We start from the raw sequence: 13,126 nt of genomic DNA, 5'->3' as shown, positions 1-13,126 counted from the left end.
CAAAGCATCTTCAGTAGTAGGTAGTGGCAGGGCTTCTCATCCTCTCAATCACCTTTTACGGATGCCAATCTATTCACATAATCTCATCCAAACACGCATAAGCACGGGATCCATCGTGCAGCCAATCACTTGGTCCCCTTGATTTTATTGTTGGCCAAATCTTTCCAAATCAATAGAGATTCTGAAGTATAATTCTCTCTCTCTCTCTCTCTCTCTCTCAGAGGGTTAATCTGTTCCCTCTAAACAGAAATGATTTTCCCACAGAGGAGGAATGGTTTCTAGACAACCATATCCACCAACATCACACACTGCAATCAACCTGGATTAACCCAATTATGCTGAGGATTTAAACCAGGACTCCCTGCCTCATCTTTCACATACATTAAGTTGGATACGAAAAAGCATTTATAGGGATGACAATGGTAACTCAGCTACCTGTAAGTCTGTAACTAGCTGACCCTACTTTAATTTAAAGACAGATTTCATACGATTTAAGAAAACAGGAAGGGGGAACTATACCTAAATTCCCCATTATACCTGCTTAGATGGAGACAACTTAGGTAGTCACGTATTACAGAGCCACATATTGAAGTAGGCAGCGGTAGGCACTAAGCAGCTTCATCCATTTCTCTCTCCCCCCCCCCCCCCCACCCAAAAAAAAAAAAAACCTCTGGAATGATAATCCAATCAAAATTTGATCCAGTAGGGCAAGAAGATGAGACTAGATTAACTTTTCCTGATACATAAGATCTTAATTATATCCTGGAAAAATTACAAGAAATTCACGATTCATGTTATACATCATGAGTTTATGCTTATGTTGGACAACTGTACCCATACAAATGAACTCACTTTACTCTGGTTTTATTTAGTTTGGATTAGTCTCAACTGAGAGTAGCTTGTCTCGGGCTTCCTGTAAAAAATCAGCCTCAATTTTCTACAGTAACTACTATTAAGATACTTTTCCCCCGAGCAGGTAAGGATTTGTTGGCACCTTATTGTTCTTTCTTTTGTCACCTTCAGAAAGAGGCGAATTTCTACAGATATGAAGACTGCCACTCTGGGTCATCGCTTACGCATCTTTCTTGTTCTAGAAGGCTACAGAGTGAAGAAACAAACTAAGTCACAGGTTGTGCACCCGTCCATCTATGGGACTGGTCATCAGTATTGCTTGAGTTATAGTTGCGGTTTTCTTGTAAATATGAAACACCAGACCAAACCCCTCGAATAAGTAAAATGCTTAGGAAAACTAAACTTCCAATTGTGCAGACCACCTGAAAAGAAAAACAAAGGATTATTGAAGAATATGCGCTTGAAAAATAAGTGCCCCAGAGAAATGGAAAAGATGCATCTCAATTAAATGCCAAGACATTTCATTCAATTTCCAATCTGAACAATGAAAACATATGGCTACAATGCAATCACTACAAATTATGAAAACGACATTACTACGATGTTGCTGACTCACAGAACAACCATAAGGATTCAAGAGATCATGCCCCTATAATTTCCATGAGATTAAAGGTCATCATTATACCCATAGCCTACACCTGATTCCAAGCTTATTTATAAACCAACCAGAGTAATTTTTTTTTCCTGATCCCAATTTGAGGTTTTAATTATTTTCCTTTTTCTAAAAATCTCCAGTAAGCTAAAATGACTTGGGAGAAAACGTGGTTTATAATAGAATTCAATGACAAAAAAGTATTGGAAAATTTACAGCGCCACCCCCTAGAAAATGCCACTATTAGAGACACCCCTTGCATAATTCCAAATTACACTCACACCCCCTACCGTCAGTCTCTGTTAAGGAATATATCTTAAATGCTGACATCAGCTGGTATATTTTTTCCTAAATATCAAAATACCCTTCTAAAAAGTGAAGTACCTAATACCCTCTCTTAACCCCCTAACTCCAAATGGAAAGAGACCTCCTTCACCCCCAAATCATATTGAGCATCGGCTACAAACCGGCGACGAGCGGCAATGCGAGGAGGTCTGCAGTGCTTCTTCCCCAAATCGAGACATGTATGTGCTTCTTCTCTTAATCCTTCTTCTCAACCCTAACCACTCTGTGCTTCTTCTTTGCAGGTGAAACAAGTTTTCTTCTCCTGCAGTGCAATCAAGATAGCTGGTTGGCCGGGTGGGGTTCCTCCATCCTTCCTAGTAGTATAAATGTGAGAGACCTTTCTTACAATTGGAAACCAGAGCCAACAGAAAAGTAAGCCAAACATGAGAAGGGTACGACACAGCGATGACAGAAAAGATATGTGGGACGAAGCAGTGAACATGAGAATGGTACGACACAGCGACGAAGACAAAGACCAAAGGGTTGCTGATAATTACTTTCTCAGTGCTATAATGTTCTAAACATAAAGGAAAATCCGAATAAGAGACATTACTCTTGACAGTAAGAACCGACATTCCGACAATGTTTAGGCAACACTACCACAGAGCCTAATGGTGTCTTCCATATCAGACCAAACCCTCAACGCCTATTTGCATTATCACCAGAACAACCACTGCATATTCAGAATGCACTTGAGCCGGACTGTGACGATAATCAACAAAATCCACACCATAATGAGAACTTGGCCAAACAGCCCAATTTTTCATCCAAAGATGAGAATAAACTTTATTAAAAACAGGGAATTCTGTTCTCTTAGAATTCATGTACTTCCATAGCTCTTCTTCATTCTTTGCACAATTATCTCCCACCCCTACAATTTTGAGACATTTGAGAGACTGACAGAGGTAGAAGGCCTCCTCAAAACCCAATTGATTCCACCGCTTATCTTTCTCAGCTGTGACAATGGGCTTGCCAAAACATGCCATATTTAGAAGATTGGCTTGTTCAGGTTCAGCTTCAATAAGGACACTGCAACCTGAGAGCAATCCATGTGTTTGTGATTGTATTAGAGAAGATTGAAGTTGTTGGACAATTTCTGACATGGTTCTGCAAGGGCCTTAGCTTCTGAACCCTTTCCCTTCCACCTTGCTCCCATTTCAAATAAGCTTTAATCCCTGAATGTGTGAAGTGAAGCAGCCTTCAAGACTCATACAAGCTGAAAATTGTATTGCCGCCGCTGCTCTTCATAGTTGGGGACAGAACTGTCGTGTAGGAACTAGGAAACTGAACACGAAGGAATATTGGGACCCATGGTGAAGGTGGGGGTATTGGGGGGTTAGTGTAAAGTAGGAATGTGTTATGCGTTTTAGTCTGAAGGGTAAAATCATCATTTCACATCCTCACATACAAGCTTTAATTCTACATTGGAATTATGCAGGGGGTGTCTTTCTAATAGTAGCATTCTCTAGGGGGTGGCGCTGTAAATTTCCCAAAAGTATTTATGTAGCCAAACCCATTTAGATGAGAAAATGCATTGTTAAGTTGAAGTAATTTGAGCTGTACTTAACAATAGAATACCATTACTGGGACAGAAAATTTCTGGATTCAGATTAAAATAGAAGCATGTCTCCCTTTTCAGTTCTCACTTTTCTCTTTATCTCTTGTGCTCTATTTCTTCTGCTGTCACTTATAAGAAAACATTATGTTCCTTGAACTTCTTAACCATTTCTTTTGTCTACAATTTTGTGTTATTGTATAATCTATTCTTTAAATTCTTAGTTTTCTGCTGCTATTTATGTTTCTTTAACATATGCATGCTGTATCAGATCTTCTTTTCTCAGAACACTATCCAGATTTGATCCAAGCCTGTCACAGATAGCAGGACCTTGGAAAATTCTCTCTTTCCTTTGCCTTAAGGTTTTTCCATTGGACCTTCAAACCAAATTTCAGATCAATGCGATCTTTGAGATACCAAATTTCTCAAATTGAAAACCTACCATATTTCAAAGAACTTTTGAAGTTTCTTTTATATTCAATTTTTTATTCCTTCAGTTTGCCCTATTCCTAATTTCCTATTATAATTTGATGCAAAGGCCAATTACCACATGCTTAAAATGGTTCTGTTAATGCCTCCCCCTTGCATCATGAACCCCCCCCCCCATTTACCCATAGACTATGGGGCTGTGCTTTACCGCATACACAAGCATCAAGTTGTTCTGAGTAATTCTCATGTCACTTCCCCTTTTTGTTCATATATTACTTCTTGGAATGGTGACATAGAGTGCATTAATGAGGCCGTTCCCTCATTCTCCTAGGGTTATATTTATGGATACCAAACCTTTAACCTCCCTCCTTCCTTGAATCCCCCAACCCCACCCTCAAAAAAAAAAAAAAAAAGAAAGAAAAGAAAACAAATAAATAGATCACATGTGTGCAAGCTACTCAGTGGGGTTGCACTCCTTTCAAATGGTAAGTCTACTCACTGTCAACACCCAAGATTTTGACCTTTGGTCAGCAAGGTATACAAAGTTACACATGATGTAATATAACAAAGTGTGCATTGCAAGGTGCAAAAGGAAATTGATGCAGATTAATTACCAAAATAGGCTTGTTTTATTAGGAATAAACCTAGGGTTGGGTTTCATACATGTTAGGCCGTTGATCCCATGTGTTTTGAGTGTAACAGACCACTTTTATGGGTCTGAAAGGGGGACTCTACGATTGAGTACGGGATTACTAGTTAGTTTCCATTTTCATTAGTTTCCTTTTTAGTTGGACTTGATTTGAGTTATATTTGTTTCCTTAGGAGTCAAGTTATTAATTGAATCAAGTTATTAGTAGTTAGTTTCCTTTTTCAACTAGTTTCTAATTTCAATTTTTAGTAACTATTGTATTAGGAGAATATTTGGTTTCCTTTTTGAGGAACCTTCTATTTTGTAATTCCCTCCCCCATTAACATTATAAATAAAGAAGATGAGGCTCCTAAAAGCCTAGAATGATTTTGATAAAAAAATAATGGTTGTTGCTATTGTCTTCTTCATGAAGAGTTGTCTTGTGTTTGATCAAGGCTGAAGGAATTGGTGTTTGATCCAATTGATTCCTTGTGGCGTGAAGTCCAGGAGGATTCTACAAGTATCTTCTTATTGCTCTTTTAGTTATTCTCAAGCTTGTTTCATAGATCTGCTACTGTTCATAAGACAGGTATGTTATTTTTTGAATCTGCCCAGAAAATCTCTTTTTTCTGCACAATCGGTTCTTGGAACCTGTAGCAGTTTTAGTTCTCTGTTGGGGCTACAGTTTTGATCGAGGCTTTTCTAGCATCCAAGGAGAACTCGGCCTAAGTTAGGGCTGGTTCTGACCAGCCGTTTGGAAGTTCTATAAAATCTCTGTTTTTTCGTCTTTTAGTGATCTGTTTTGGACTGAACTGAGATCGATTGATCTGGGTTGATTCCTGCTGTGATTTTCAGATTCTGAATCATTAATTACCAATTGTTTGACACTATTTTGAACTGTTATCAGTCCTTGATTTGTCTCTGCCCATCTGGTACTGTTCAGTCGTAGAAATTACTGGGTTTTTTCTGAGATCGATAGCTACTGTTTGCTTTGTTTCTATTGGTCTGATTTAATTGGTTATCTTAGTGGAAATCTGGTTGTTCTTTGGTTTATAAGTTCCTGCAGTATTGGGTCTAGTTTGGTTTGTCAAATCTAGTCCTACATTAGAAGTGTTTCAAAGGACTTATGTAGCTTCTTTAACAATAAGAGAAGTCTTCTCAAAAAATGCATGGAATTACTGATAACAATATGTTACCTCAAGAAACGCCTTCAAAATCCACAAGAATGCCAATATTATGACCCCATTAACAGAAAATCCCACCTGTATTGAGCAGAGATTGCATGGTCAAAGTCATGAAGAGAAGCATGTTACAAATGACATCATTGGCAGTCATGCCAACAAGGTCAGTAGTATAGTCATTGCAATTGAAAAAAAAAAAAATTTAGTCACTCATTATTACAAAAATTTACAAGAACAGGGAAGTAATCAGATGATTTCTTAGTTTTACTACTGATGTTGAGGTTAGAGAGTAAAGAATCTCCAGAAAACTAAAAAGACCCCAGAACAAGCCCCAAAAGCAGCAAAAAGATTCATAAAAAATAAAGTAAAATAAAAGCTACGGAGCCTACATGAGAGGACAGTGGAAAATTGTGTTCCTGAAGTCTCCTTGTCAGAAAGACAAAAATTGAATCTACTGGCCAATGTTATGATAGTAGTAACACTATCATTACTATAACAACACACACACACATATATACAACATCCACCACCACAATACACATGCATATAATTAGGGCTTGAGTTTCCTTCACTGTCTATCAAAATAAGATTATCTCAAGTCAGCCTTATCCCTAAAAAATCGCCACAGGCAGATTACTTGGACTCCAATTCGTAACATGGTGTCCATGCCACCCTTTACTCATGAGGTAAGTTCCAGCAAAAAAGGATGACCATATGGCACAACAACCAGGTCAATTTTGGTCAAGATTTTAACAGAATAAGTTATATTCACGCTGGCCAGATGATTGTTTGGCTCAAAATTTTGAACAATTGCCAACCTGCATTGTCCTTATCTATTCAATAGTTGAAATTCCACAGCAAGCCTCCATTGTTTTGACAGCTAAAAATACACAAAAAAATCCTTTACATGGTGGGCCATATGAATGCGATGGTTCATGTAATTTGCCATGTAAACAATACAAAGGGTGCTCTACCTATCCAAATAATTAGAGTTTTAGACCAATCCTCCACCAAACATAAATGTAGATGCAACAGAAATAACTAAGTTACATAACACACGTAGATAATTTATCGGTCTCACAACAATAAATAACTTTTATATGGCCCCAGAAATAATTTTAGACCACCTCTACAACAAAATAATAATTATAGGTAGTTAAAAAATAAAAAATCCAATCTGTTCCATAACACTTGTAGAATTAGCCATATCAATATAGAACAAGAAATTAATTCAAGAAAAATAAATCTTAAACATGTTGTATACCTGTTGAGTCCCCAAATCCTATTTCCAAGGCTTTGTTGAGTCGCACTTCATGTCCATGTACACTGCTAACACCACTACCCAGATCATGTAGATAGCTCAACGGCTATTTTTAAACCCTTTCAATCTCAGGCTTAGCTCATATAGAGAAGGCAGACATATGCTGTCCCTTGTGATCTTAGGGATACCTCTAGCCCCCCAACAATCACTTAAGAGTTCCATATGGGAGAACTTGTTAAATCATTGTTAGGAGAATGTTCCCATTTTCAGGTAATAGGGATGTTCTAATCAATTATATCAAATGCTCTACATATGAGAACTTCTGAGCTGCATCTGGGGTCTTAAGTTTCACATTAGAAAACCAGAGTTGAGTATCTCTGACTATGTTGATAATGAAGACTTAGTTTCTATTCTGAAGGGCAGGATGACTTTCAACATAAGATATACTCCATGTTAGCATATATAGGTCACTGTTTTTACTCAAGTTTCTCAAGTATGGTGTAGCTGTATTCAGGTAGAACATACAAATCATACAAATTGGGTGGGCAGATCATGTTTTCTGGTCATGAGAGAATCAACATAGTAAAGCCAAAACAGGAGAGATTGAAATGCTTGTGATCAACGATCCATGAATTAATTAATAGCAATAGTAATAGAAAGGAGTAGACGAGGCGGGATGAGGGAGTAGGAAAGGAAGTTCAGGTTATGGGGGAGAGCTAACCAATTTAGTGGATATGGAGATAGGAATGACAGATCGAACGGCTTTCCTGGCTCGCCTGGATATCTTGCGGAACATGTTATGGATGAATCGAACAAGCAAATCCAAGCTACGGTCTTCGTCATCATCATCGTCATCGTCTTCAGAATTGTCATCGACATAATAGTTGGCGACGACGGCACTGGCGCCCCAGTGGCGCAGATCGCTGACCATATTACCACCTTCCTGGGTTATAAAAAATTGGGTTTAATTCAAAATGCGACCTTTCCAACGTCGCTCCATGGAATATCAAAAATACAAGAAGATGCATTCTCTTCCTTTTCTACACACACGCACAGAAAGAGAGTACCTGTGAGTAGTTGGAGAATCTACCGGAAGCTCGAAGACGATAACGGAGTGGAGGAATTAAAAAGCGAAGAGAGGGATGGGGATGATACTGATAGAAGGTCAAAGGATTCGAGCGACGGCAGCAAGAGAAGAACAAGGGTGATGAGAAGGTCACCGTGGATGCCATGAGGTGCGACTGCTACGAGCTTGCGAACCCAACAGGACTAGGAACACAACTCTACTCCCACAAAGCAACGGGAGGAGGGTTCAGGAATCAGAGAATCAGAGTCCTCAATATAAACAATAAAAACTGCTCTTTTTGGAGGCATGATTTCTATTTATGTTTCTAGTCTATTTACCAAAACTTATTTATAATAATAACAATTTATCGATCATAAATAGGAGAACTTACTCACTCATTAACTCCACTTTTTTTTTTTTTTTTTTTTCTTCTTTCTGATATTCCCCTATATTGAATTTTTACATCTTTTTCTCCCTTGCTCTTTTTAAACAATCGGATTACCCTTCTTTTCACCTATTAACCGATTCATCTCTCTTTCCCTCTCTTATAATTTTCTCTCCTCCTCCTCCTCTTGCATACAATAAGGCAAAAGGGTACAAGGTCTTGGCACAAGTCTTCAGCCCTTGGTTTCTTTTCTCCAGTGGAACTTGGCATACTCATCTGTGTCTACTGGCTTCAAATCCCCTCAAACTCTCACAACCGCTAGCTTAGGCCTGAACTTTGTATAGGCACAACCTCCCTTCCTTGTAAAGGATGATGGTGACGGTGAAAGTCTCGACGGTACAGAGATCGGTGCCCGGTAAAAGCAACTGCGATAAAGATGGTTCCTCTCTAGCCCACCCTGCAGCACTTGCAACTCAACCATCAGGAACGCATCACATCACCACACCTACACCCTGGCACACCCACAATTCAACCCATCTTATATGCGACCATTTCAAAGAGCCCTTCTCACTCTTCTCCTCTTCCCCTCTGCCTTTCCAAGCTACAATGACAATACCAATGGCAGAGAGCGTTGTAGATCTACTTCTGCTTATACTGATTCTAATAGTCATTCTTATCCTCTTGGCATTAAGCCATGGTGTTTCTTCTTCTCTTCCTCTCGTTCTCATTTGATCAAGGTAAATTGAATCTAAAGCCAAAACCAACTGGACCAACTATATTTTTTAATTCATTTGGATGCCCTCATTTTTCAAGTTTCCCATTCACAAATTTGTTTTTTTATTTCCCACTTGCCTCTGCAATTTTCTTCTTGTAGTTTTCATCGAGTTTATGGAAATTTATTTTAAAACGCATTCACGATTTTGGAAAAATAAAAAAATAGAGTGCATCATCTGACATCAATGATCGTGAATGCTCATTTTTTTAGTTGATTTCATGTTCGAGTTTCCAATGGTAACATTATTGTGCAGGAAAATTAACATTTTTTTGAGTTGATTTCATCTACAAGATGGGTTGCAGGGTGGCTGTGAGGAGAAGGTGGGTAGGCGGGATTGCATGAAGTTAGAACATAAATGGAAGAATAAAATGAAAAAAAAAAAAAGGGTTAATTGATTACAAACCTACACTTCTTTTGGCCTTAGACTCATACATTGCATCTCCGGCATTTTGTATGTAGGAGGAGGAGGAGCGAGAAAATAATAAGAGAGGGAGGAGAGAGATGACCCGGTTAATAGGTGAACACGAGGGGTAGTTTGGCCATTTAAAAAGAGTAAGAGAGAAGAAGATATAAAAGTTCAAATATAGGGGAGTATCAGAAAAAAAAAAAAAAAAAATCAAAAGTAAAGAAGTTTCAGTAAATATATGTTAAGTGTAGGGGAGTGATAGTAAGTTCCTCTCATAAATAAATATCGTCTAGTTACTTATATACAAAATAATTTATAATAATAATAATAATATTAATTTATGAATCATAAATAATTATCGTTTGGTTATTAATTGACAAAATTGTTTGTAAAATCTAAAATATGTTGCAAAAGATGGGGCGGGAAGATGCACCTGGGGTGGGCTCAAGCGCACAAAAACAGAGAGAGAGAGAGAGAGAGAGAGAGAGAGAGAGAGAGAGAGAGAGAGAGAGTTGCATGGGAGAGTAGGCATAGCCACATGGGTGGGAGAGGACGGTGCAATCAATTGTTGGGCATCATCAACAGAAAATCTAGGATTTCAGATTGAAGAGGAAGATGAGTTGCAAATAGAGAAATCCTCTTCTTTAACTTTTTTTTTTTTATTCTTAAAATGTAATTTTTGGTGGTTGATAAAATCTTTTAGATTAGGAAGAGGGGAGTGATATTTTTGGAAATATTTAAGGGGAACATGATATTTCAAACTACAAGGGAAGTGAATGATATTTCCACTAAAAATAAATTAGATTATTATTCCAAGATGTGTTACAAGTCATGAAAAAAAAAAATGCAAGTCTCGTAGTCATACATGAAATGAATGTATATATCTAAAAACTTTTATCCTCTCTCCTACGCAAACATTCTCCTCTCTCCCTTACCATTTGAGCTCCTTCAATGATAAAATCGTATCACAAGCTGTGTGAATGACCCTCTCTCATTTACTAGTTATATTTCTTAGATAAATATTATTTCTCTAATAAAAAAAGGATTTGATTTTGAGGAGAAATTTACATGCCACCCACGTGTATTGACATCACCTATGGAAAATTAATGGGCAAATAAGAGGGAATCCTTACGATTTGTATACAGGGGGCTCATATATTTAGATGAGAGAGAGAGAGAGAGAGAGAGAGAGAGAGAGAGAGTTTAGACATAGCTCCCCATTTGCATCTAGGGTTGCGACAAGGTTGGGTTGAGCTTTTGAAAACCCTAGCTCAATCCTAAATCTTCCAAGATGGGCCCAGGCCTTTCCCAACCTTGACTTTAGACTTGAAAAATCCAACCTTGATCTACCCTTAGGGCCATACTGGGGAAGAAGAAGAAGAAGAAGAAGAAGAGATGGCCAAGCCAGGCTCTACTCGAGGCCTCAACCTTGGCCCAACTCGACTTGATCCTGAGGATATAAAAGTTCTCAACCTTGTCTCAACCTTAGGGTTAGGATATCTTAGCCTAGGCCTTATTCAAGCTCGTGGTGGGCTTCGGCCGATAGGGCTAAACATGCACCCTTATTTTCATCATCTTTATCTATTTTTCTCTCTTTTAGGCTGTGTTTGGTAACCAAGAAAAGAAAAGAAATACATATTTTTTTTCTTAAATTTAAAAACTTCTCTCTGTGATTGGCATGTCCTGATCCAAGAGAAGATTTAATTTTTGAATTTCAAAATTTCCTTTAAAAATTCTGAAGTTTTCTTTTATTAAAAAGAAAATCTTATCAAAAACACAAGAAAATATGAAAAAATATAAAAGCTTTAATTTTTCTTTTATTTTCTTCTAATGATAACAAAACATACATACTTTTTTTATTTTTTCATTATTTCATTTATTTTCTATATTTTTCTTCTCTTAGCTATCAAAAATAGCCTTAATCTCTTTCCCCGTTTTCCTTCTCTCTCTCTCTCTTTCCCGTGAGTTTCAGTGGACTGACGCCTCTGTATACCTTGTAACAAACCAGCAAATAAGGGAAGGAGAAGTACATCAGATTATCAGAAACGAGGAAAGTCAAGCTCGTACGGACATATATTAGGCATACAGCAGATTTTGTATGAAAGTCTTCAACAACTGCTCAATCAATCTGTCAGAATATAATGGCACCGGTAATATTATAATTATAATTATTATTATTATTAATCACACTGCAACTTTGCGTACACCCTCTATCCTTTTTATGCAGCAACCTCTCAATGTGAATGTGAAATGGGAAGGACTACCTCTACATACTACGGCTATACAGCTATACTTATATTAGACTTTAGAGAGGGGATCTCTTATACCCCGTGGAATTAACAACGAACCCTAGTCCCTACTCAAAGGAGATGAACTCGGATCCCTCACATCTGCAATTCCTGTGTTATTCTAGTTGCAGAGTGTGACACGTGGCAAAATTGATGTGGATGTTCAGGATAAAGTAGACAATATAGAACCGGTTTTGATAGAATAAACCAAAACCCAAATCGGTTTCCACATCAAATCAAATCGATTCATCCTGTTAGGTCGAACATAACAAAAAACCCTAAAACGTCTTGATTTCGAAATCAGTTTCAAAATCATCTCTCGCGCTCTCTTCTCTCTCTCTCACTCCCTGTTCTCTTCGACAAGCTGGACTTTTTTCAATAATATATAGGCAACTTAAGTGTATCTTTCATTTTTTCCTTAGATCCAGTGGGTTGAAATCTGTGATCAGAGAGTAGAATTTACTCTCCATTAGAACCACTGAATACAGCAGGAACCTATTTTTTTCTCGGTAAGAATACAAAAGGAACCTTGAAGAATGACATTTGGAGCTTGACTTCGAATGAGGAAACAAACCACAGATCCGAGACAATATACTGCTGTAAATCAGAGATTAAAAACCAACACACAAAGATGTCAATCAATGGCAGGAAGATCAGAATCTGAAGTGAACAAAACAGAGTATAAAAGTACAAAAAGATTTCAGGTTTCCAACCCAGAAACAGATTCCATCCCAGATTCCCTCTGTCTTAACAGCTTCCCGCCAAGTTGATTCTCTGAAAGATTGCAGAGCAAGTTTTTTCATTCAATTCAAAACCCCTTTTTCGTGTGATTATATTGTCATTATTATGATTAATTGTTTTGGAAGACAATTCTTGTCATGAGACTGTAAGCATTTATAAGCCTGTGTTCATGTAACCCCATGAACCCTGTAAGCATTGATGTAAAGCCTACTAAAAAAACTCATCTTTGAGTCTTGGTGGATTCGAACCACCATAACCTGGGTATTACCCCAGGTGCTCTACCAGTTTGAGCTAAAGAATCCTAACCTACAAAAATATATTGTAAATATAATTGAGAGATAAAAACATTAAAAACCCCAAGGGTCTGGAATAACATGATGGAGAATAACAAAGAAAGAATCAGCAAATGGGTACAAAGACATCCATAAAAAAAAAAGAATCAACAAATTCTGCATACAAATTCTTTAGAGTCTAAAAGACCCAATTTATTCTACAGAACAATGGATGGGTAAGCAGTATCAGGTAGAATAAATCGCCCCCCTACCTGCAGTAGCTCAACCCC

General features: G+C 37.7%; 1 protein-coding gene and 1 pseudogene across 1 annotated transcript; both read right to left on the bottom strand.

Moving 5' to 3' along the window:
• Positions 1 to 722: 722 nt before the first annotated feature.
• LOC122076606 (protein SHORT HYPOCOTYL IN WHITE LIGHT 1-like) lies at positions 723 to 8,355 on the bottom strand. The gene is made up of 4 exons (XM_042642001.1): positions 7,971 to 8,355; positions 7,625 to 7,846; positions 5,658 to 5,723; positions 723 to 1,274 (listed from the first exon to the last, which is right to left on the bottom strand). The coding sequence occupies exons 1-4, from the start codon at positions 8,133 to 8,135 to the stop codon at positions 1,119 to 1,121; spliced, it is 609 nt and encodes a 202-aa protein (XP_042497935.1). The 5' UTR covers positions 8,136 to 8,355; the 3' UTR covers positions 723 to 1,118.
• LOC122076603 lies at positions 1,662 to 3,958 on the bottom strand (annotated as a pseudogene).
• Positions 8,356 to 13,126: the final 4,771 nt, after the last annotated feature.

Source organism: Macadamia integrifolia, chromosome 4, assembly GCF_013358625.1.
Source record: "Macadamia integrifolia cultivar HAES 741 chromosome 4, SCU_Mint_v3, whole genome shotgun sequence".
Classification (NCBI taxonomy): domain Eukaryota; kingdom Viridiplantae; phylum Streptophyta; class Magnoliopsida; order Proteales; family Proteaceae; genus Macadamia; species Macadamia integrifolia.
This window is presented reverse-complemented; position numbering and strand designations above follow the sequence as displayed.